Raw genomic sequence first — 25,523 nt, forward strand, 5'->3', positions numbered from 1 at the left:
TTTAAAGTAAAAACTGGGAAACAAAACTTTTGTGATTGCAATTTTCAGGTTGAAAATGGAGGCAATATGTTCTTCTGAAATGTTGGTATAACTACCCTGAGGACCATACTGACATCTATCTCATGAAACCTCCAAATTTAAATAACTGAACTTGACATTTTTGAAAATTGTAGCTAATTTTATGCGGACTTATGTTTACTGTAAAATGGACAGCTTTCAGATGACACCATAACAAAAGGAAAATGCCTGTGTAATGTGAACTGGATATGTTCAAGAACTGGCACCAGAAACTAACTTCTTGCTACACCAATTAACCTACATTTCACAGTGTCACACAGTTAGCTATTGACCATTTGCTTACTTACCCCATAATTTGACTCTTCAACTTGATACTCCCTAGAAAATGATTGTCACTAGTTACAATCTAAAGATAACAAAAACAGTGCTTCTAAATGATGCTAAAAATCAACATGTTCCCATGTCATGTTATGCATAAAGTTACAGTAGATAAGCAATAAAGTGGTAACATTTCAATTTCAATTCACATATTCAAACTAGAAAGTATGATCTGGAGACAGTGATGTGCAGGAAAATGAAACACATATACAATCAACTCTCAGTTATTTGGGATAACTGTGGGTAAAGACAACAAAAATATAAAACTATGCACACATGTAACCACTATAAAAATATCTGCCACCCATTTGTCTGAACTCATTCCACATCTTTGTGAAGTCCACAAAAAGGAAGACAAAGCATTAAAGAATATAAGGTTTTCATGATGCTCTCTAACAAGTATCAGCTATGGCTGCTATGTTGTATCAAACAAATAAGAACGTCTGAAGTAAACAATTTTTCTGTTCATAGCTATAAAGCAGCCTCTAACCCCCAACTTAAAGAAAAACTGAAGTAATAACCAGTAATTTAAGTATAAAACAGAACTTTCATTCAGAATGAAGACAGAGATTTTAATGGTACAAGAGATAAGACTACTTGGGAGGCTTAGGTGTAGATGGGAGGATATTATAATTATTACAATGGACCTCAAGGAAACAGGTTGTAAGGACGTGGAGTGAATTCATCCAGCTCTGGGTAGGGTCCAGTGTCAAGGTCTTGTGAATCAACCACTGATATGATAGTGATCACCAAATATTAAAAAAAATATTCTAGCATTAACAATTCCATGAATTCATTCAGAATAGCCCATTATGATCTCACCTCACAAACTTTGTAAATTTCACCTAATCCATAGAATGCAATGCTCATAGTGTAGAAGTCTGCCTATATAGTACTTGCAAAAAAGAGGTTAAAAAAGGAGGAGGAAAGTTGAAGGGAAATGATTTTGCAGTAATTTGACACCACTGTCAAACCCAGATAATGGAGATTTGATTGCATTTCAATTGTTGTTGTCATCCCTTCCCCTCAAAGGCATCATGTTTATTAGGCATTTCAAGGATAAAAATAATGAGCAGACTGTATTTTCTACAGATACAGTGTAACATATAATCACTGGGATGCATATAGCACTGATAAATCATTTACTGTTGTTATATTTAGATTTATATTACAATGGGAAATTTTCATGTTAAACAGAACAAATTAATAATCTAACTTGTACTTCTCCAGAAACTCAAGAAATTATTTGTCATTCACAGCAAAGAAATAAGGCTAAAATGAGGCCATCTAAAGTTACATATGTACATCTTAAAACAATAGTACAAGTAAAATAATATTACTTAATAAAATATGTATATATAATTTGTTTTAATTAATAATAAATGGGTAAGAAACAAATATTAAAATGACTACTGCAGGATATCTCATTTAACTGGTTCAATTGGATGATTAAAAGGCTTTCAATTCCAAGCATTAGTATGGAAATCATTTTTAAATTTGAAGATGTCCATCTTCTTTGTTATTACAACATGAAGTCCGGTAAAAGTTTACTGATATTTTAGAGGCGGTTGCTGCGTCCATAATTAGGGTGATGGAGGCAGCAAGGACCTACAGAACATTTGTAAACTTCTACCAGACTACAAGGTGCAACAACCCAAAAGTTGGCCATCTTCATACTTACTACTGTGAGAACCTCAAATCTCATTTTAAATTTTTCTCATTAAAGCTGAAATAATGCAAGAAGTTACATGAAAGCATATTTAAAAATAATAAAATATCACACATAACAAATATTCTGTTAATGTTACAAACTAACCAGTAATTAAATTTCATGACAACTCTGCTGTTATCGTACAGAACTGTCTCTGAGATACATTATGGCATAATCATATTGTACTTGACTTTTGACAGTTTACATGATAAATATTTCAATCACTGACAATTTTAGTAGCATTTCTATTACAGATTAAAAATTCCTGCACTTAAAAACCATAGCACTTGCTACATAATAGCAAGTTTGTCATTTAGTACATTGTGTATATACAGTCACTTAACATTTTTGTTAACATTCACACAGTTTAATTTGGATCACATCTTCTTAATCCATTTGTAGGCTTATCAGATAAGCTTAGCAACTTCATACATAATCCAAATCACTTACAACATGACACAGAAGACAACAAAACAGACTAATGTATACATCCATTTTCTGGACACAGTCCTGGACAGAGGCTTCCAGCGCCTTTTTACAGTGTCTCAAAGTATTAACATAATTTTTCATAACAGCTAGCTAGAAATTTTCACATGGTATATGGGTCAAAATCTCAAAATTTGAGACTGCAACTGAATCAGCCTTTCTTCATTTAATTAAACCAGTCAATAACATTTTAAAACACCTACAGTTTATGGAAGTGCTCTTAAGTAAGGTTTAATAATGAAACTTTGGTGCATGGCTTTACATGTGTCAGCAATGTACATAACTACTTGATACAATACAATCTTATGGCTGTTATGGCAAGATGTACAATACACAAAAAAGGTCTCATACGATGTTCTTCTTGGAATCCAATCACAATGGACCTTTCGTGTGTGGATTCTAACACCATCACAAGTATAGGCTGTACAATATTAACAAATAGTTAGTTTACATGTTTTATAATATATGACAATAGATAGCATATTAACATGTGCATAAGGTGATATGTTGTACACACTACATACAAGTATGGACAGTTTTGAGAATATGAGATACACAATTATCATTTGGCAGATTTAGGTTAGGTTAGCTCGGTTATGTTATATCAGCAGCAGCAGCAGCGACTCCTCTCTCAAAATAAAGCTGTATCAGCGATGTATTGTAATGTCTCTAAGGATATTATATTTGTCTGCACTATTCAATACTCACTTTTCCAATATTACAAGTGCATGTAACACAAAATGTCCACAGAAGAACTGCACATAATGAAACCTATAATGAACTTTAAACAAAACATAGGGTTCTATAAGAAACAGTTTGTGTAGAACCAGTAATTTACGTGTATTATATTTATATATATATATATATATATATATATATATATATATATATATATATATATATTTGCTGATAGATTTTCAGGTGCTGTACAAAGCATGTCATGACTACTAGTTTGTTTTTACTGAATGTTGTGGCAAACACTACTGCTATCCTGAGATTTTTGTGATGTTCCTCAGTCCCTTCAGGCAAAAAGTCAGAATAGGTCCTTGAAGAAGTCCATGACTAACACCCCCCCTCCCCCCAATCAGTTCACTATCCACTTATCATCCTATAAATGAACATCACAAAATCTCAGTTATAGAAACTGTCATTAAATGAACCAAGAATAAATAAATAAATAAAACCAAATAATTTCTTTGTCATTAGATTATACTGAAAACAAAGTTTGCTTTTTATATTAATTATTTTACATCACCTGCAAAGGTGATTATGAATGACAAGCTGGGATAAATATGGTAGAAAGCTGTGACCCATTTTATGATATTGTCCTGATATTTGTACTGCCTTCTGGTCTGATGAGAGGAACAAACAATTCACTTAGTACCATTGGTGAATCCTGGTCTAGAAATCAGGTTATGTGTAAATGCAACATTATTAAATATCCTATAATAATCACACCATAATGCTCAGATATATTAATGATGATCATGATGTCACTTTTGTCATATAATAATTTAATCACACAACACTACAACCATCTTTCAAGAGTTACCCAACAGAAAATGCATACTTAAAAGTCTTGCCTGATGTTTATTGATTACATGAAATATTCACCATGACAGAATGTTACAGTTTTTCTCTATAATGATGCAGCTGATCAGGAAATAGTTTTATTGCTTTTAATCATGACAGGAACTACAAGTAATTTTAAGTATCTCACACTTTTCTACCAACCTACTGCTGTATTTACAATTCCTTGACATACCCTGTGATTAGTAACACTCCCCGGAACATACTGAATCATGAAAGTACAGTTCCCAAAAGGAAAATTCCAGCAATCCTGGGACCAAATACCAGACAGTTAGTCCAAATTCATTTGTTACAATACTTACATGATACCATCTGTACAATTCTTTTGAGGACACACTGCATTTAATTTGTGAAAAAGATACATACCATTGACCAAGCATTTTGATATTCTCAAAACGCCCGCACTTCAAGGTCCTACAACATAGCAAAATGCACTCATTACAAGTACCAGCCGAGATGCCTAGATGAAGCACTTTCAAACGATGTTTGCTTTTGCAGAAGCACCACTCATCATAACCTTGGAGACAAAGTTGACAATGGCTGATGCTGGTTGCTCTGGTTCAAGCTCAGCAAAGATGTGACACTGGTTGTCTGTTTTACTTGCTGGCTTCCTCGCCACAAATCCAAAACAACGGCTGGAACAAAGTTTCATTGTCGTGTTCACTGGTGTAGAATCAGAAGATTTAGAATTTGACTTTCATGAATTTATTTTCCATTCAATTAGTGATTCTGTCAATAGATCATATTATACAGCACAGAATGGTATGATCATTAATCAATAATAAATTGGTGTCATGGCCTAACTCACAATACTATCTAGGCATTTTATGAAGGAGATGAGGAAAATCAAGAAAACCCTCAGAAAACAGAGGCCACTTACACACGATAAATCTGCAGCAATAATTCACCCAGGAAGTAAAGGGATCTCTTTAAGAAAATGAAAAATAACACTTCTTTTCAAAGAAAATTGAACAAGAAGCAAAAAATAAATGTGTAATAATATGAAATAAGAATGGATATAGCAAAGTACTTTGGCAGCATTTAGGTGTTTTTATACTCTATCATAAGTGAAGAACAACTTATGGTTGTATTCTCTGTCTGTTTGTTGCATCTTTCAATGTGCAGGTCTTATTTTGTACATTGTCTGTACTGTTATAACACATACTTCATACAATGAAGTGATGAAATGATAGAATACTCTCAGAATGGGACACGTTTTCAAAATTATTGGAATTTCAAAAACAGGATCTTCAATCCAACAAAGTTTGAGTGAGACTAGGTTTCTCTGTTAGTTCTGTCACAAACATCAATCCCCAAAAGTCTTCAATTCTTGCACTTACTAGAATCCATGTCTTAACAAATTCATGTTTTGAGAACGAGTGCAGTGCATCACTAATAACTTGAATGGCATACAAGTTGGTTTGGTCACACACATATTCAGAAATGACTTCTGTACTAATTAATTTCACAAATGATATGATGAATGTCTGCATTCAACTCACTGATCACAGAAATTTCAGAAGATATAAGTCCTTCCTTATCATTTGATTTACTGGAATAAGAATTTGGAATTAAGTAATTTTTGGAATCTTCAATGAATTGGACATACATTGTGATTAAAACTCAGTGCCTTCTTGTTCACCTCAATGGTATCTTTGTTCATATACAGCAGTACACTTTCTGGCATCTGCCCTTTTGGATAAAGGAGTACCCATGAAAAATTATGTTACTTTATGTGGATGAACATGGTCTTCCCAAGTATGGTTCATTATTTAGATAAACACATTTGAAATAGAAATGCATCATACAGAAACTTGTATCCTGAAAGGAGGATCATCGTCCACCAATTGCCACACATTGCTCGACATCAACCAATCACTCACTTTGAACTGATGGGCATTCCCGTTTCATCACTCTTTTGACTCCAACGATGGTCATCTGGGTCCAGTCCACAGTAAGAAATTGTGGTCACAGGGTAATGCCTGCGGAAGAACAGCTGGCGCTTATTGTCAGTGAGTGTTATGCCTTGTCCAGAAACCTTGAAGTGAACCACTGTTGCTGTTGGTAATGGTCTTGTTGAGAACATGTGTTGGACTGCCTTTTTTATTGCTTGAGGACCTGTTAGTGATTCTGTATCCAGAGTATACAGGTACAGAACATTGCAGGCTGAAACACAAACGAGCAGAGTAAACTTATAGATTATTTATAATAAAATGACAGGATAAGTAGCCATTAAAATTCATGAGTGTTGGCTTAGTGAGAAGTGATAATATAATGTTGCTCAAGTGTTATTACTTTTACCTGAAAACTAAGTTATGGAAAGAACTTATGATATACTTCCTGGAGGGTAAATATTTATTTTCCTGAAAAATGTCTAAAATGTCTGTGTCATAATCCAAAGGTGTAGCCCATTTTTATCCTGGGCATTTATTTCCTCCAATAAATCTTATGGTCCCAAAAATAGGGTAATTATATTAGTCCAAATTCTTCGGTCTACATAATGTGCCTAACAAGAACTATAAACTTAATATTTATCATATGCAGTGATCCATTTCTGTGTTTAATCTCAACTGGTACCGAGTCCAACTTTATACGCGCATGTTATAAAAAGGTTTTCAATATCACCATGTTTTAATTTTAAAATAGTTCAATACACAATTTTACATGTCATCACATAAAGCTAAATACAGATTTTGCACAGACACCACATCAGTGTCCTACAGTCTACAAAAGAAATGTCTTATTGAAAGAAGCTACAGTTTCCCTTATTGAAAGACACATATCTGCTGAAGATCTGTTACCACACAAAATTGCAGCATCCTATTTTAGGTGGTGTCCCGCGCTGTAGCCGCACGGTCTGAGGCATCATGCTTCAGACCAGTGATACAGAATGCGCGCTGAGTCTCGGGGAAAGAAATTTCTCATGAGATTTTCGACCGGTGCCAACCCAGCATCGTGAGGAAACTGGGGAGCTACAATGGGTAGCGTAATCTAGTCATGGAAAGCTAGCAATGGCTGGGGGTTCGTCGTGCTGACCATGCGTCACCCTATATCTGGTTGGATGATCGTTCACCTCTGCTTAGGCATGTGAACGTGAGGCCAGCAGCCAGCTAGTCGGCTTAGGCTCTCAAGGGGACTGTTACGCCACAGATTATTATTTTAAGTGGCACAAATGTTGCTCCCACCTCACAAGTCTGCATAGTTACCATGTTAGTATTAATGAATTACAGAGAATAGGAAAATTAAGATGTACACAGAATGGCCTGTTGTGGTGTCATGTCAAGTGAAAACCAGACAAGTGCTATTAGGAAGAAACAACACATGGATATGAAGATACCTTAAGTGTTTTTAGTGTAAAACAAATAGGCTATAAAAATACAATCCGAGTACTGAAATCACTTTAAAATGTTCATTCAACTTTTATGGAAATCATAACCTATGTCAACCAGTGCACATATTCGAGTATTTTAAGAAAAATCAGAAGAAATGAAAACTGCATTTTGTTACACAGCTTCATAATTCAGACTTGCTCATAATAAGAACTGACCGGCAATCCACAAATCACAAGGTACCTCATTTTATAAAATCCTAATTCCCTACTTGTATTACAATTGACCTGTATCAAGCATGCATTATCTCAGCTGAAGTGGTCCAGCCATCCATGTGTCACAGTAGCACATCATTATACCATTAAACTCCACAATTAAAATCTAGCCAACTGAACAATAGTGTACAGGTTCCCATACAATAAAGGTTAAGTATTAATATTTTCACAAAACATTTTTCTTCCATACAAGTTGAATTTATATTCTTCCATCATTGTAGGAAATCACATTTCATAGCCATGCAAAGCAATTGGTAAAATGTTACTTATTTGCCTCCTCTACTTTCTTCCTCCTCGTATATTATTTATGCTTTATGTGGGTCATCTGTGTTTTTTATTTATATACATAAATTATTTTAGACTGTTTACCGAATGGCTTACAGGCCTACTGACATAAAGCATCAAACCTGAATAAAGTGCAGGGCATATCCTCATGCCTTTAACTTCAATTACACTCACCTGCTCCCTGAGCAAGTAGCAGCTGTGCAGTGCTTATGGAGCCAGGACTATCTGCAGGTAGTCGAGACCCATCACTTTCAGGAAGTAGTAGTCGGCAAGGCAATGCCATCGGCATCAATGAGTGTTGGTATACTAGAGCTGACAGCGAACCTAAACAACAAGATATTACAGATGACACAGTCTAAGATTACTGTCCAAAACAGCAAATAAATTATGTAATTAATACATATTTTAAAAGGAACCATACGGATCGCTGTATTCTGGGGTTTTGTGCCGTGTAGTCTGGTAGAAGTTTACCAACATCATCTGCCCTGCGGATGGAGGCAGCAAGGACCTTTAAAACCTCGGTAAACTTCTACCAGAATACATGGTCCAACAATCCAGAAGACAGCCATCTTCTAACTTGCCATCGTGGAAACCTCAAATCCTACAATGAAACATCCAACTTCATGGGCCCTTGGATGCCAGGAAGGAAGGTGTGGATTTTATAATCAGTAAGGCCATCTATATACAGACAGTTTCACAATTTAACATTCCATGACACATACTGAACACAGGTTCATTGCTGCATCCTTTGAGTTTGACACCTCTTGATGTAGGTTCGATGAGGAAATGGCGCACCAGTTCACTAGCTGGATCATTTGTCTTGCTCTGGAGATTAGGAGGGGGTACAGCAACTTTTAGTGCTAGCCCAAATGCACCAGGGAATGAGTTGGAATCTCGTACCACAAATGTTCCTGGCGCTTGATCACGCAACATGTTGATAGCTGTAATTCAGGTTTCAGAAATATTATGTTAAAATATTGCAGAAATTTCATAATTATACAAACTCCAGTTTCCATACAAGATGGTTAATTTACTGATCATGTGAATGACTGCTTGTTTCAGAAGAAGGTTCGGTTTCATGAAGAAAAACTACATAATACAGCCACTTAATTTTGGGTTATACATGTGACTAAATTAAACACAATTCAAATCACACACTGCAAAGTAGCTGTTTTATTACATCTATATGCAGGAAATCATCATCCTACATGAACATTAAAGGGAGAACTTGCAGTAATACTATTATCTTAAATACATTCTAGGCCAGTGGTCCCCAACCTTTTTGTGCCTAAAGGCACATTTGAGAGTTTATGAGATCGTGGCGGGCACCAACCAATTAACAAAGCCAAATTTTCTTTTCTCTGGACACCAAATAATACACAAAACAACACAATGTTTAATGATACAAGAAACCATGCAATCAAAAATACGTACTTTTATAAGTACAATTATTATAACTCAAGTGGGAAGATAGTGTGATATTTGGCACTGCATTTCATCGACCAGTTTTTCAAATTTGGGAGTGTAGGATGATGACGCTGTTCGCAAACAATCGTCAAGATGGGCATCAGTAAGTCGAGATCTGTGTTTGATTTTATAATGTTCATGGCTGAATGGCCTTCATTATTCAGTATAACCTCTTTCCTTAACAACACGGGAACCCAAAAAAAAGCCATGGCGCCCGCGGGCAACCACGTTGGGGACCACTGTTCTAGGCTTTAGGCATATATCATTAATTACCTGCTTGATAGAAACATTTTAGATTAAAACTGTATACGCAGAATTTTTACATACTGCTTTCAACTCACATTATACAAGTATATCAAAATGTCTATTGTTACTATTGGCGTTTGTCTTATTCATCCACTACAGCCTACTAACAATGTCTGGTTTCATAAATAAATAAAAAACTGTAAATACACCTTATTTTAAAAACCTTTGCAGAAATTTGTTAGTCAAAAGTAATTTATTTAATACAGAATTAAAGAATAAATTAATGCATCATACTATTTGTATGTTGTAATGACTAACTGAACAGTATTTTACTCCCAATAATGCACCATTTCATTAATCACAAATGAGGCTCTGTCAACCAAGTCATGATAGTGAAACACTAGATGTGGAAGAAACATCAGAGTTTCATATACTTAATTTCATGACAAATCAAAATAGCTAAGATGCAAAACAATAAAAAAATTTACATTCCTCTTATGAACACTAATACAACTATGTGTGTAACTCACCTTCTTCTCGAGAAATTGTTGGCTTGTACCAAAATCGTGATGTATCTCTTACAAATTTTACATGAGCTGGGGAAACTTCTTGGGGAGGTTCGCTGTTGGAGTGGAGGGAGGAACGGCGTGAGTGACCATAGTACACTGTGGGTGAGGACTGGCCTGTGCTGCCATTCTGCAATGCTGAGTTCTGCAAATATATAATTATAAATAACTGATTTTCATAATACAAAGTTATGTACAGTAATACCAGATACCTTGGTCAGATAGTGCTCAGTGTTTACCAGAACAAAAACTCACGAAGCATTTGACACTACTTTTAGCATATTTAATTAAAATCTATGAACTTAGGAAATGAAGTAATTATACCAAACTTATAAAAACAGAGGGCTTCTTCAACAATTTCTTGGCTTAACACCTAAAATACTCCGATGTGTTGCCACCAAAAAAATATCCTGAGAAACATAACACACATTATTAGCAATAAGCCAGAAGAAAACATTCCTTTGATATGGTGCATATTTTATAATAAAATATTATGCAGGACTGCAACAAAAAGTATCTAAGACATTACACTTGAATGTGTACATACATGCATGCGCACATCTGCATGTTTGTTTCTATGCATGCGCGTGTGTGTCTAGTCTATATAGATATTAGGCTAAACTCCCAAACCGACAAATGTTAAGACCAGCTGGCCAATGACAGCTAAAACAAGTGGGTAAGGCTCAAAATATTACGGTATACAAATACGATTCTGACATTAACTTGCTAATCTTAACACGAACCACATCTGTCCAGGTAACGTACCCCAGTACCCATTGGATAGGAGGCTGGGCGAGCCCCAGAGCCAGTCTGGATGCTGCTAATGTTAGCCACAGTTTTATGGTTAACTATATCCATATATATCTTCATTCTGATAGGAAACCTACCTTGGGGCTCTGCTGAGGATAAGATCCATCAGAAATGCTGACAGACGAGTGAGATGTAGTGGGAAATCCTGTTGTGTTGACACCAATAACTCCACGGCCATTACTACTGCCACCACTAGAAGTACTGGTGATGCTGATATTTTGCTGTGGCACTGTGTTGGCAGGAGGCAGATCAGACACTGGAGAGGGGGAACGGTCCTTGCTATGACACAACACATGTAAAATCAGTTCACACTAAGAGCTCTTGAATACTGAATCAATATACTTACATACTTAGTGTTGCCTACAATTAGGCTATCTATGCAGAGAAGTATTACAAATTGGCAGTGCCTGTGCAAAATTATGATTTTTGGGTATCTTGTTTCTGATACGACGAAAAAATGAATGACAAACTAAACCAAGAATCAAACTTGGAACCTCACGGATACAAAACAAAAGTACTAATTATTCAGTAGTGTTCAGTCTTCGATGCGGATACAAAAATGTGCATAAATGGTTCACCAGACAAGATACCATCAATCTGTTTGGTACAGGAAAATTGGGGAACGAATCCCTAAGCTTATTTTGACAAATTAAGCAAGATTGAGATGCCAGGTAGTACTCAACAATGAAAACTTGTACTTATGAAAAAGACATCCTTTCACTTTTATTGTTTAAAGACAACTGATGTTGCAGCATGAGCAGGTTACGACGTGACCTGCATGAGCTCTTGTACATATTCTGACATGTTGTATAATGATTACAGCTGTTTAGTTGGCAAAAGTGATATTCTTTTTAAATTCAATTACATCAAGACTAAAGCCACTCATAATCCAACATGTCTGTTCAACAACAATCCACTCAGCTGCTCAATTCCGTGTTTATACAGGACACATGCATCATAACTGAATAAAGGTCGAGTAAATAAATAATCACACATAGATCACTACAGGATAAGAACACCTAAGGAAAAATATATTATCGTCAATGTTACAACATTCTTCATTCAGTCCACAAAATGACTTCCTTCGCATGCCAAAATTCACTTATATTTCACATATAAATTCAATGACAGATATAATCAAGTTTCCACACAAAATTCAACATGCCATTTTGCCTATAAGACTTAATACATTTAAAAAAATTATTGTTGTTGTTACTACTGTTCCTATGCCAATTACATTAGCTAGGGTAATCTATCAGTTTTGTGTATCTGACTACATACTGGATAACTGGGGTTTGATCCCCGGCAGTGATTTTTCTTCTGGGGGTACTTTCTCCATGTATAATACATGAACAGAGTGTGATGCACTCCCATCTATCGCATAACAGCAGAGATGACTGTACACATCAATCACATAAAAGAATCGCAGTCAATCGCGGGGACCAACAAATTGCCGATTGTAAGTGTATAAAATATATTTTTTAAATTCCCTTTATTTTATTTACGTTATTTCAGAGCTTTAAATGTAATGCCATTAAATTATTAGTCAATATTTGGGTGCTGGAAACGCATGTCATTGACTTCCAATTGATTTACATTATAAAGGAGTTTCAATTTACGCCGGTTCATCCAGGAATGCATCCCCAGCGTAAATCAAGGGCTACCTGTACATAAGTACTTTATAACTGTTTATAAAACAATATTATACACAAAATAACAGACTTTCTGCTTTCATGGTTACATTTCAAATTGATAAATAATTCATATTACGTTAATATTTAATTTAATGCCATGGTTGAAGTCAGTATCTGAAAAGCATATTTACTCTGGAAGTATAATTTGAAAGTAAATAAATCCTATGAAGGTATAAGTAGTCCATCTTCATAAGTTGAATTTACCATCAGAAAAACTCATTTATAAATGACGAACCTTCATTCAATTTTGGCTAGATAACTGGTGCTAATCAGACTTCAAATTTCGTGTATTATGATCACTATAACTTGACGATGTCTCTGCATAAATCTCAGCAGATGTGAAGATTAAGGAGTGTCCAGGATCAATAAAATATATATCATTTCCAATGTTAAATACGCATGCAGTTATGAAATCAAAACAAAGAAATCAAAGACACCGCATAAACACGATTGGTCCATTCTGATACAGTTTATGTTATATTAGTAAGGCACACAAACCATGTTATTAACACATGCATTCTTAATGGAACCAAGTTTGAGTCAGAAATATAGTAACGTATCCACTTATTTTAAGCAGGATAATTTGAATTTTATTTCGTTCAACATATGTAAAAGAATTTAGTAACGAACATGTTTGCCATTTTCAGCAAGTTATGTAATAACAATAAACCCACGAGACAACAAACAAATTAAAAACATGCCACATCTCTAGGGTGCACTGAAAACCTTGTCAACGTGCATCTATACACAACCTACCTAGAAACAGAAGAGTTGGAAGGCCACTTTCGCAGATTTTTAAACGACCCCGAATTACTCAAACGTCTACAATGACCAAAAATGTGAAAAATCAGACAAGAAAAAAAATATCTAAAGAGTACAGATAAGAAAATAAGTAAAGAGTAAGCAAGACTTGATTAAAAATAGATACAAAAACTGAAGTACAAAACTGAATCATTTGACAGTTATCACGTGATTTTAGCAAGTATGAGGGGTGATATTTGTATATCAGTGTTTTATGAACATCGGAACATTGAAGGTAAGAAGATAATTGTTCGTTTCTAACAAATTTCAGTGTTGTTAAACTCCAATAAAGAACTGTAGACCTCAAAGACAGACACAACAGATGAAGAGATTTTTTACAGAATAAAGTTAAATTGAAGATGACAAATAAAAACTATACAATCTATCTGATCAGCCACAATCTAGAAGTATTTTGTTAGTAATTATTTATAAATATTTGAAAATTCGTATCACATTCAATGAATACCTTCTAATTAATATTAGAAATATGAAATACTGTATACAAGTTTTGTACATTTCAAAGCATAGGTCACCTTAAAGGCAGGAATAATAAACATTTCAAAACCGTCAAATAATGATATATTTGCGACAAACATTTCAATTCTGTGTCATCCAGTATTCATACTCCTGATAGATTTGTGAGCCAAGTTACATTTTACAACACTGTTAAACAAAAGCTGCCTTTTCAAATGAAAGTTCTTATTCCAAGCACAAATAACAATTTATATAAAATTTTAAAAATTTATTAGTTTTAACCTTTTGTACATTATACGAGGTGCGATCGGAAAGTTTCAAGACTGTGTCAATAGAGGGCGAACCGGATGTAGTACGAGCTTCTGCCGCTAGGGGGTGCGGCCTACATTCATAGTAAATCAGTGTGCCAGCCGGCATCATCGAATTAGCATTTGTTTCTTAGTTACGGGCGTTTTGGTAGTGCATTACACCGACCCTCCTGCGATTTCGGAATGGCGTGTGCATCAAATTTTGCCAAAGACTCGCCAAAACGGCTACGGAAACCTATGAAATGCTAAAGCAAGCATTTGGGGAGTCCGCAATGGGTCGTGCACAAACTTTTGTGTGGCATTCACGTTTTAAAAATGGCCGAACCTCTGTCGATGATGACGAGCGTTCTGGACGACCATCTTCGAGCACAACGCCCGAAAATGTTACGAAGATTCGGCAGGCCATTCACGAAGATCGACGTCGTACCATCAACGACTTGTGCGACATTGTTGGGATAGGCTATGGGACCTGTCAGCTGATTCTAAGGGAAGAACTCCACATGCGACGCATCATGACAACGCGCCAGCGCACACCGCCCTCAAAGTTCGGCAGTTTTTGGCCTCAAACACCATGGCCGTCATCCCGCACCCTCCTTAGCTCCATGTGACTTCTTCCTCTTTCCAAAGATGAAAATTCAGCTAAAGGGAAGGAGATTTGAGACGATAGAAGAGATTCAGGCAGAATCGCAGATGGTGCTTGACAGGCTGACAAAGAAAGATTTCCAGGGATGCTTCCAGGCTTGGCAGCGGCGCTGGGATCGTTGTGTTCACTCCCAGGGGAACTACTTCGAGGGTGATGGATGAATTTAATACCTGAGATAAGTGTACGGTTTTTTTTTTATACGCGCAGTCTGGAAACTTTCCGTTCGCACCTCGTACTGATGATTTAATATTGGTAAATGAAGCACTAATAATGGCCTCTTTGGGTCCAGAGCAAGTAAGAAATCTGAGTAAAAGTAAATGGCAAAAAATATATGAAAATCAATTTTAAGCTACATGGCATATGTTGTGCGTGCGTGCGCGCGCGTTTTCATTGGCTTCTGAGAGAAGACTAGGCAAAAACAAATACCTGATGGACATAAGTTCAATATCAATATGTTTATAATCTGTTTTTATCTTTACTGTAATAAGATAATACATGTAAAGCTTGTGACTTGTAGTGTAAATACCCACATTATAACTAAAATAAATAAAAAATTCGAATTAGCTCTGGATAAAACTTTTGCAGTTTCGAAGGAAACTAATGCTTCCACTTTCAGGAAATTTAAATCCTAAAGGAGAAGGCAGTAGGTTTCTCTGAAATGTCTGAAACTTCATGCAAAATGTATACAGTGTTACAAACCAGAAAAGTCTATATTGTATACAGTGTTTTGTGGAAACCTTAAATCTTACATGCCTTGAAGTTATTATTTCCAATCACAACAGAGTACTGTGGCAAGATTACTATCCAATGAGATGAGAAAAGATATATACTCAAATTAATGCATACTCAAATGAAAAATAAAATAAAACATAAAATCACAGTGTTTTCCTTTCAAGTGATTGTAATTTTGGTGCATGAAAAAATCATTACAATACTGCCAAGACTTCCAAATTGCAAATGAAAATAAGAGCATAAAATGACTAATATTACGTATCAGCATAAGAAGATTGGCAGAAAACACCACTGTATGTTAAAAATAATTTTACTGTGCACACTCCAGTATCAAGTAAAATGTGATGTTAAAACGTTACAAATTAAGAGACTTACCGCTGTGTTGTAGGACTTTTGGGTGGTAGCCCGGTGGAGGATGTTGGAGGATCGAATTGTTGTGAACTGCTGTTCACATATGGTGTGCGGGGATGTACAGGAAACGCTGGAGTTTGTGGTCGTGGGCTGCTTGACCGTGGAGGACTTCCTGTCTCATCACTCATTGAAGTTGTTCGCCATGATGAGAAACTGTCTTCTCTCAACTGATCAAATAAGAAATTTTGTTTTAAAAGGAATATCCATAGGTAGCATTAATTGAGATTAACCATCATAAATGATGCCTTGCTTTTAAATGCATGAAGCTGGAAATAGTTTTAAGAGGTAAATAATAATTGGACAGGTCACATAAAAATTAAGTGGTTGTGATGAAAACAGTAAAAATTCATGACAAATTGCAAAGAAAAAACCTTTGTGGTCATAAAACCATTGTCTCAAGTCAGAGTGTCTCTAATTATTACCTTTAAGTTAACCATTACGGTCTAATTTACTTTCAATTTTTAGATTGTTGAATTGAGACTGTTACTCGACTGGAATATGGTTTTGTAGATATTGCACAGACTTGAATAGATAATTCCCTTTCAAGCACATAAATCTGAGCATATGACAAGCTACCAAGTTAAATTTCGATATATTTTTTTAAGTTGACATTTTTTAATTTGAAGCAAAATTTTATTTCCTCAGCGTCAGACTTTGACCAGCACAGAGCTTAAAACTGTCGATCGAAGGTTAGTTTTAATTTCGTGTATTTTTACTCAAAATAACTTTCATGGAATGCATGTTTTAAGTGACAAATAGTTAAAAATAATGAAGGAAGGTAAACGTACGTCGCATACACAGGTATATGTATGAAATTATTATATTAAACATTAATTTCATTTGAAATGAAAAATACAATTTCAAAAACACAGTATGTGGAAGAAATGTTAAAAGCTTGAAATTATTTGTTCATTTGTAGAAGCTGACAGCTGATATTTTGTCACATACGCACATAAAAAGGATATTCTTTTGTAAAATGCAATATAGGTAATGTGAAAAGACCATAAAATGAGGTGAAGAAACTTGAAATTCAGTAACAGAAAGATCAATGCTTTCAGAGTTCAAAATTATGCCTTTAAAGAAATGACATGAAGTTTACCATCACCCTGGATCAGGTTGAGGAATCTTAAAGTTACATCTGCATGTTTAAATTCATAAAGCCAATACAGTTGACTTAGGTACATACCGCTACCTGATATTCTGCTGATGCCATGACTGTACATGTTAATCATCAATTGGGTATATTGTGTTCAAATTCATTTTTCTTTGTTGGTGTTTTCAGTTAGAAAACTTAAGGAAATTAATTATGTAGCATGTTATCACAGTGAATACAAATACAAAGGTTCACAATATGTAAAACGCAGTATATAAGTAAAAATATAATTCTGACTTTGCAAAATATCTGAGCTTGATATAGTTTTGGAGATTACTCTTTCAGCACTTTAAATTAAAATCATTCACATTAGAAATATAAGCACAAGAGAAGGGCACGTTACTCTTTATTTACACATATGTACAAAGTATTTATTTCTGGCTGTGAACTGAGTGGAAATGTACTTGAATCTCAAGCAGTTAGTAACACATTCTCATGCTTTTAACAGTTTATACACATGTTTAAGATAAGTGTAGCAGAGTATAATAATTTACAGTCAAAGGTTTCAATACACAATTGCAGGAAACTATAAAATTAGATAAATTCTTGCTCAAAGTAAGTACTGTCTGCAAGGACAGCTTTCAGCTATTTCAGTTTCTGTAACAATATTGGAATAATTTTAACTGCAGCATTTTCCATATTTGATCTTCATTTTATATTAAAGTATATTTTGTATAAGATATAAGACTCTAAGATTGACCAGGAAGTCATATTAGTACTGAGATAAACTGTCACCATGATCTTGAACCTCTGCTTCAGAGCTGGAGAACATATTGAGGTTATGTCACTCTGTGTCCAAATGCAACTCTGAATTATAAATTTTAAAATGACAAGCAAAAAGAGAAAATTCAAGATGTATAAGAGGTTTAGAATAATTTTACCACTTTTCATCTGTGTGAGTCATGAACCTGACTCAGTTACTTTTAGTTCTGTTTACTGTTTTGAGGTACTGAAAGTAGAAAAATTACTGTCGCCAACTGCAAATGATCAATTATAAAATATCCCTATTGTTTCTTATGTGATAAAAGAATGAAGTGGTTTTGAATTATAAAATTCTGGACTCAGTTAATCACAGTTATACAAATTCCCATGCACATACATGATGTGTATTGTAACCTGCCATTTTGCAGGTAAACACAGGCCGGACATGCTGCATCATATCTAAAAGGGATTCAGTGTTATTTTCTTGGCAAGGTAAACACAAGACAGAATGTCATTATTGTCAACTGAGTTATTCCTACTTATCCTTATGATGATTTGAAACTGTCAAAATTGTCTTAAATGGTGAAATACTCTGTAAATAAAATTCAAAATACCTTCAGGCATGGCATAGTTATAATATATAATTCTTTACCAAATTTTACATCTGTAATTGTGACACAAACATAAAATATATATTCAAATTAGAAGATTCACAACGTTCCATTCATTAACTATGTGAGTCACATGCTGACGACTGATACTGAATGACGAAGACAGACATTCAATACAGAACTTGCACAGCCACCGTGATTGCCTATACTTCACATCTCTGTAACATTCTGACCATGTTAGCTTGAAAAGAGCACAATGTACATCACCTGTTGCTGCCATGCAGTACTGTTAGTATTGCTAGAAGCAGATACAGGGGCAGAAGTAGCGGCTAGGGAAGCTATGAGGCTGGCCAATGCATCTTGGTGATTATTGTTGCTGGTGCTGTTGCTTGTGGTGTTAGTAGCACTTCTACCCACCCCTCCTCCAGCACCACGCCTTAGTGTGGTCATTTGCTGCTGGTGTTGTCGTTGTTCCTCCACCATTGTAAGAAGGCCTGCAGTGTCAGTCTGTGGCTCTTTGTTACTAAGCTCACCATGATGTGTCAGGGCAAGACCCAGGGGGTGAGCAGCCAGCACTGCCTGAGGGGATGTAGGGGGACTCTGTTGAGAGGGAATATGTACAGTTTAGAGGCACAGTAGAAGCCCTGGTAGTGAAAAGTGCCTTGAGAAATTCTAAGCATCCCTGAGAAAGTCAAAGAACTGGTATCCCAAGCAAAACAAACTTAAAAAAAAACCATTGTTATTTGTATTGATGGAGAGAAAAAAGTACAGAGTACAACTCGGTTATATTAATTTTAAGTGTGTAAAGTATGGGGTCCGCGGTGGCCGCGCGGTCTGAGGCGCGGGCCTTGTGCCGCTTGGTCGCTGGGACCGTGGGTTCGAATCCCACTCAAGCCATGGATATTTGTCCACGTTTTTCTGTGTTGTGCTGTCCTGTGTACAGGCAGAGGCCTTGCGACGGGCCGATCCCTCGTCCAAGGAGTCCTACCAAAAAGTCTATAGATCAAGCCAACGAAAGTTTGGGACCCGCAGTGCTGAGGCACTTGAAGAACGGGTCGTCCCCAGTATCCCAGTGCAAAGTATGTAAACTGATCTAAGGTTGCAAGAAGGGGGACGGCTATTTTGGCAAAGTTTACAGCACTGTATCGTCACCAACTGATATTATTCAATATCAAACACCGGAGGCACAACATAGTGGAATAAAAGGTTAAATGGCAGATGTGTGATGGATAAGCACAGAACTTATCAAAGTGTCACGTGCCTAAACTTATTATGAAACAAAAAGGTAATCATTTACGTATAAACGATAACCAACTTTCCTGAACAAACTTTCTCTCTTGGCATTCTGTGTTGTTGAGTCACACACTTACTATTAATCACAGATACTTCTATTACCATTCTGTGACCTTGTTCATAAGTTAATGAATGATGACAGATACATCGGGTAATCTAATGCTGTAGAAATAAAACAACTAAGAACACAGAGACTGGTTTTAGAAACACACACCAGCTGTTATAAAGATATTCGCCATCTCCATGTTTGGACAAGTTCATGGTATAATTAAAACCAGCTCCTAATCTAGTAATGAGCACAATCAACTGTGAAATAAAACCTAGTTAACTGAATTTAATATCCCATTTCCAGTAGGATAACCCAATTGTAAGTGATCTACACAAATTGTGAATTTCTTCATTCATTTAATACCCTACCATGTACTCTATGCTCCTTCTTCTTATTTTTCCGGTTTAACAATGTTTGTAAATTTTCCGGTACACTTTACGGGTCCCCAACTTTTCAGTTGGCTTGATCTATAGACATTTTGGTAGGACTCCTTGGACGAGGGATCGGCCCGTCGCAAGGCCTCTACCTGTACACAGGACAACGTGGACAAACATCCATGGCTTGAGTGGGATTCGAACCCACGGTCCCTGCGACCAAGCGGCACGAGACCGACGCCTCAGACCGCGCGGCCACCGCGGACCCCGCTCTACGCTTCTTAAACGAAAATATTTTCCAGAACACTTTGTTTCAAAAGCTTATAACCCCCCCCCCCCCCCCCCCCAATAAAAGAAGATAAATTTGTTACTAGGTCTGTCATGTGAAAGACGCACATGCTGAATACCTAGAGCTCACCTGCAGTCCTTTGAACTTCCTGCTTTGTTCATGAGCCCTCTTAACTGCGACAAATGGTCTCTCTCTGTCAAAAGAAGAATCAGACTTCTGACGACCAAGAAAACCAGTCCCACCACTCAGATAAGATGCAGATGATGACTGAAGATTGGGTGTTGTGCTAGTTCCGTAGTATCTTCTGGAGGACGTCCTATTTGGCAGTAACGGTGATGCAGGGGCAGATCCAACACTGTTCAGTTTGTGTGTTGGTGATGTGGTTGTATTGATGTGAAGTGGGATCGTGAAGTCTTCTTGATCGTCGTCTTCATCTGCAAAGTGCGTAGTGTCACTAGTGTAGCCATCAGCACGGTGGCTCGCTGAAGGACGAAGCACGCGATTGTAGCTGTGCTGCTGGATGGTCCGGAGTTCGGTGATGAGACGTGATTCTTGTGGGTATCGCTCTGTTCGCATCTGCACTTCTTTCCGTTCTCTGAGTTTCTGTTGCTGTCGCTGTAGCCAGGTCAGGTTATTGATACTGGCATTGCTTGTGATACCCACTATGTGCCTGCAACAGTAAGTCTACAGTCATAAATGCCATCAGAAATCATGCCTAATGGAAAGACAGACGAAGCTATTATTAAAATAATACTTCCCCTCTCAGAGCACCGTTATTCGTTAAGTCATAATCTGTTTTGTTATCCAATCTGCGCACAATTAATTCATGGTATACAAAAAAGAAAATAAGCTCATCGCCCTGATGATGGAGGCAGCAAGGATCCCCGAAACGCTGGTAGATTTCTACCAGACTACACGACGCTACAGCTAATAAGACAGCCATATTCGAAAATAAACTCGATGACATTGACAACATCTTAAATCTTGTCAGTTCAGACATTTAATTATCAATCAAAATTACTGCTGCTGGTATATCAGGCCACGGCTATTTTTATTATTCTACAAGGTTTTTGTTTCTGTGTTTCAACAAGTAATGCCACTCCCCTATTAATGTACTGCTAATCCCACCCAATTTGGTTAAATCGGTCAAGGGGATTCAAGATAATAAAACAAGGCATCGTGCTAAGATGATTATCTTTCCTTTCAGAAGACAGACTGCCTCCATTAACTTTTATATTTGCCTCCAGCAGACAATGTATAAATAACAGATGTAGAGAAAAAAATACACGCCGAGATACATAACAATTAATGAAGAAAAAACAATTTTAAAGAATTTACTTTCACCTCTACTGGAGCAAATTTCAGTTGTCAATCAATACCCACATGAAACACGTCAAAGAAAGGGTCCGCGCTGCATGCAGTTCGTAGAAGCCTCAACTATCGAAGCATTCAAGAGAAATCGTGATTTCACTGGCGCCAAATACAGGGGTCCCAAAAACACGTATACATACCATAATATGGAATATTAACCTTTTGATATCAGTCTTCTGGGTTGTTGTGCCGTGTAGTCTACACGGCGCAACAACCCAGAAGACAGAAATCTTCAGACTCACCGCCGTGAAAACCCCAAATCCTACAATATTAACTTTGTTATAGATCTCCGGACGGTGGTCATTTAGAACACATACACCAAGTTCGCAAAATCACAAAGTGACAATGCTGACGTATGTAATGGTTTGGTTCATTAAAATGTATTTATTTAATTTACTGAATGTATGTGTACTTCTTCTTGGGACATACTGTACAAGGTTAACTAGGCTTTGATCATGCGGCGAGACTACTATCGCTTAGCAATGTATCACAAAGGCGCGACCTTCACTTTACATTCAAATTATAGCCTATATTCTGCAAGGGCATAAGAAAAAGACAGTAATTACTATGCAAACACTTTGCCAACATTTGAAGATCCCAACATGCTGACACATGCAACTAACTCTCTCTGCGAAAGTTTCTTACGTAACGCACGGACTTTCCGAACAAACAATTTACTTCCATCTAAAGCGAAGTTTACAGTGGACTGTCTCACACACTGTTTCTTGTTTCAGTGTATTTCATTGCCTTTATTATTTCCAATGCAGTAGTAGAATTTTTGTGATTAACAACTACATCTATCCCACGATTTACGAACTTCTGTTTCAGGAATTTTCGCTACGACGAAGATCCACTCCTCGTCCGAGGGCTGAGCGTTTTAACACAGAAAACAGCTCGTCCTTCACTTATGACAAATGCATTTTCTGCGCAACATCGGCTTCATCCATTTTGTAATGGCACTCAGAACGCAATGCGCACGCGCGCTGTTCAAATACGTTCGCATCCATTTCTTACAAAAATCCAGGCCTTGATGAAGATTGTTGCTGGTCAGTTAGTAGTAGATGAAATGCATAATCCAACAATAACATTAAGACATATTAGTCCTCGAAAAAAATCATTGCTTTTATGAAACCCATAATTCCACTAGTGTTCACGAGACCAATTAAACTAATAATAACCTCAAACCCAGCTTCTTTTCTATTCCCTTCAGATATCACGGCTAAAATTTTGAATGGATTTCTCTCATCTAACCCTCCTTTGATTTCAGCACCAAAATCTTGTGTAATGAATCAATGGAACACTTTAATGTCTCTTGAAACCACATGATAATTTTGTCAGCTGTTTTATACTAGAGTAAAATTTACTTAGAGAGAAAAACATCAATTACAAGCGTTTAAGAAAGTGTTTAGTAAAATATTTGTATGTAAGAAAGAAGTCAACGACTAACTATAATGCATAGAAACAAAACTCCACGACTTAATTTTTGTAATACTGTTAGAACAATAAAGTATTCGAGGCAACAATAAGCTAGACCGAGAGGCAAGGAAAGTGGGCAACCGCATGTAAAAATGTATAATTGGAAAACCACGAAGATGATGTCATTAACATGGACCTTAAGTGGTTGTGAAGATAGATGAAATTAGTTCAGAATCGTACGCAACGGAGTGGAGCCTTCAGATTTTTCTCGCACTATTTTATTAATTCTCAACACTATTAGTCTGCTTGTTTTTTGTTATTAACCTCGTCATCATTAAAATTAGAATTATTACTACCATGATTGTACTATGAGAGACTAATCGAGGTCTCGTTATGTGGTCCATACCGTATGTGATTCTGGGTGGCTGTGAATAACCAGCAAGCCACAGCGAATTCCGTGCTACGTGTGCAGAATTACTGTACTCTGTTCAGTTCAGGCAGGGCTACCACCGATGGGAAAAATGAACGTGAGTTGACAGACAGGTCGCTGAACTAAACAAGGATCAGTACTGGAAATCCAAGACCATGAGACGGAAGACGCCATATTCGGTGGGAGAAAATAAGATGGAAAAGACAACTTGTACACTCGCCGCCATTTCCTGGAAGGAACAAGATACACGAGATGGTTTATGATCGACTGTGATGTACCGGCGAACACGTCATTCGCGAGCGTCCACAATTTTTTTACGATGCGGTATCCATGTTCGTGACCACCGCAAAGAAAGCTCACGCCAGAAGTTGTGTCATATCGTGCAGTGTTTTTTGAATGAATATCATAAATAAATGGTTTAAAACGGAGTTTTTTGGGAACATTTCTGGACACAACAAGGATGAATGAAGTGAGGACATTTTAACATAAATTTACACAGCGAGTAACTACGTGATCTGCACAGGTCGCCAAATATTGTTGGGATAAAGAAATCAACAAGATTAAGAGAGGGCTGGCCATGCAGTTAGGATGTGAGAGATAAGAAATGCTTACCGAACTGGGTGGAATGCGGCCTCCTGGAAAACCTGACTTTTTAAGATGGAGCTTATAGGTGAGGTGGGACATTGGATGAAACTATCTTCGTGTATAGCAACCAGAGTTATCAGCTGTATTAAAACTTCGGGTTCTGTTAATAAAAAAACTAATTTGTCACATTCTGCTCTGGCTACAGTACCTCCACTTTGTCATCCTACAAACGTGTTCTGATATACATAAACAATAAGACGACTCATTACTCAATTATATAACGGCGAATGACGAACGAAAATGACATTTTTATGACAAACCTAACATTTCACTGGAGAAACTGAGAAAAACTACAAAATACCTCAACCAGAATAGCTTATCCAGGCCGGGGACTAGAAAATACCATGCAACACTCAACCGTGTCCAACAGACGAAAGCCATGACAACCGGCGCAAATGTAATTTTTGTGGGTAAAAATTTCACCCAACTTATCCCGAAACTGTTTATAATTCTAGAGCTGTAAACCCAGAAAACTGTTGGCAGAATGACAAAAGCTGAAGTGTTTCGGTGACCTGGCGAACTGCCACGCCATGATAAGACGCTGGTTCGGTAATCCAACTTCAGACACAAATGTGTTGGTGGCTTATGCCTTAACGCGTTTCATGGTCTAATCAAGGGGCACCTGGTCTTGGCTTTTAACGATATTTTATCAAAAGCGTTGAATGCCAGAGCTGATTCGAGATCCTTAGAACACTTCGGCTACAGAGATCAATCATACGACGTCGAATGAGGCTGGACCATGAACATATATACAGAGTTGTGACCTATTTCAAGATATTGTCCAGATATTTGTCTCGAGAGACTGACTTTCTGTGGAGCGCTGAGAGTACTTGTTAGAACAACGCGGTCGCACTAAACCAAATTTTTGCTAGAAGGGACTTCAGAAGAGCACAAACGCGCATAGCAACAGCATGTAAATCAGCAGATTGTCATAAAATCGGACACTGTGGGTTATTATTAAAATTG

The 25,523-nt window shown here is 36.7% G+C and overlaps 1 protein-coding gene across 16 annotated transcripts in view; it reads right to left on the reverse strand.

The window, feature by feature from the left end:
• Positions 1–1,400: 1,400 nt before the first annotated feature.
• LOC110834412 (focal adhesion protein tensin) overlaps positions 1,401–25,523 on the reverse strand; it is a 394,970-nt gene continuing 370,847 nt past the window's right edge. For 13 of the 16 annotated variants that reach the window (XM_087352426.1, XM_087352421.1, XM_087352424.1 and 10 more), the window contains 10 exons: positions 20,825–21,365; positions 18,958–19,290; positions 16,189–16,391; positions 13,612–13,677; positions 11,239–11,440; positions 10,316–10,496; positions 8,795–9,013; positions 8,247–8,396; positions 6,067–6,349; positions 1,401–4,818 (listed from right to left, as the gene is read on the reverse strand). In XM_087352426.1, the coding sequence (XP_087208552.1) occupies positions 4,659–4,818; positions 6,067–6,349; positions 8,247–8,396; positions 8,795–9,013; positions 10,316–10,496; positions 11,239–11,440; positions 13,612–13,677; positions 16,189–16,391; positions 18,958–19,290; positions 20,825–21,365 (2,338 nt within the window). In that variant the 3' untranslated portion in view covers positions 1,401–4,658. The remainder of the gene's footprint in view (positions 4,819–6,066; positions 6,350–8,246; positions 8,397–8,794; positions 9,014–10,315; positions 10,497–11,238; positions 11,441–13,611; positions 13,678–16,188; positions 16,392–18,957; positions 19,291–20,824; positions 21,366–25,523) is intronic. The other 3 variants (XM_087352427.1, XM_087352433.1, XM_087352423.1) reach the window with 3 other exon arrangements.

Source organism: Zootermopsis nevadensis, unplaced genomic scaffold (genome assembly GCF_977971745.1).
Source record: "Zootermopsis nevadensis isolate Lab colony 2312 unplaced genomic scaffold, Znev_1.0 Znev_ptg000021l, whole genome shotgun sequence".
Lineage (NCBI taxonomy): Eukaryota > Metazoa > Arthropoda > Insecta > Blattodea > Termopsidae > Zootermopsis > Zootermopsis nevadensis.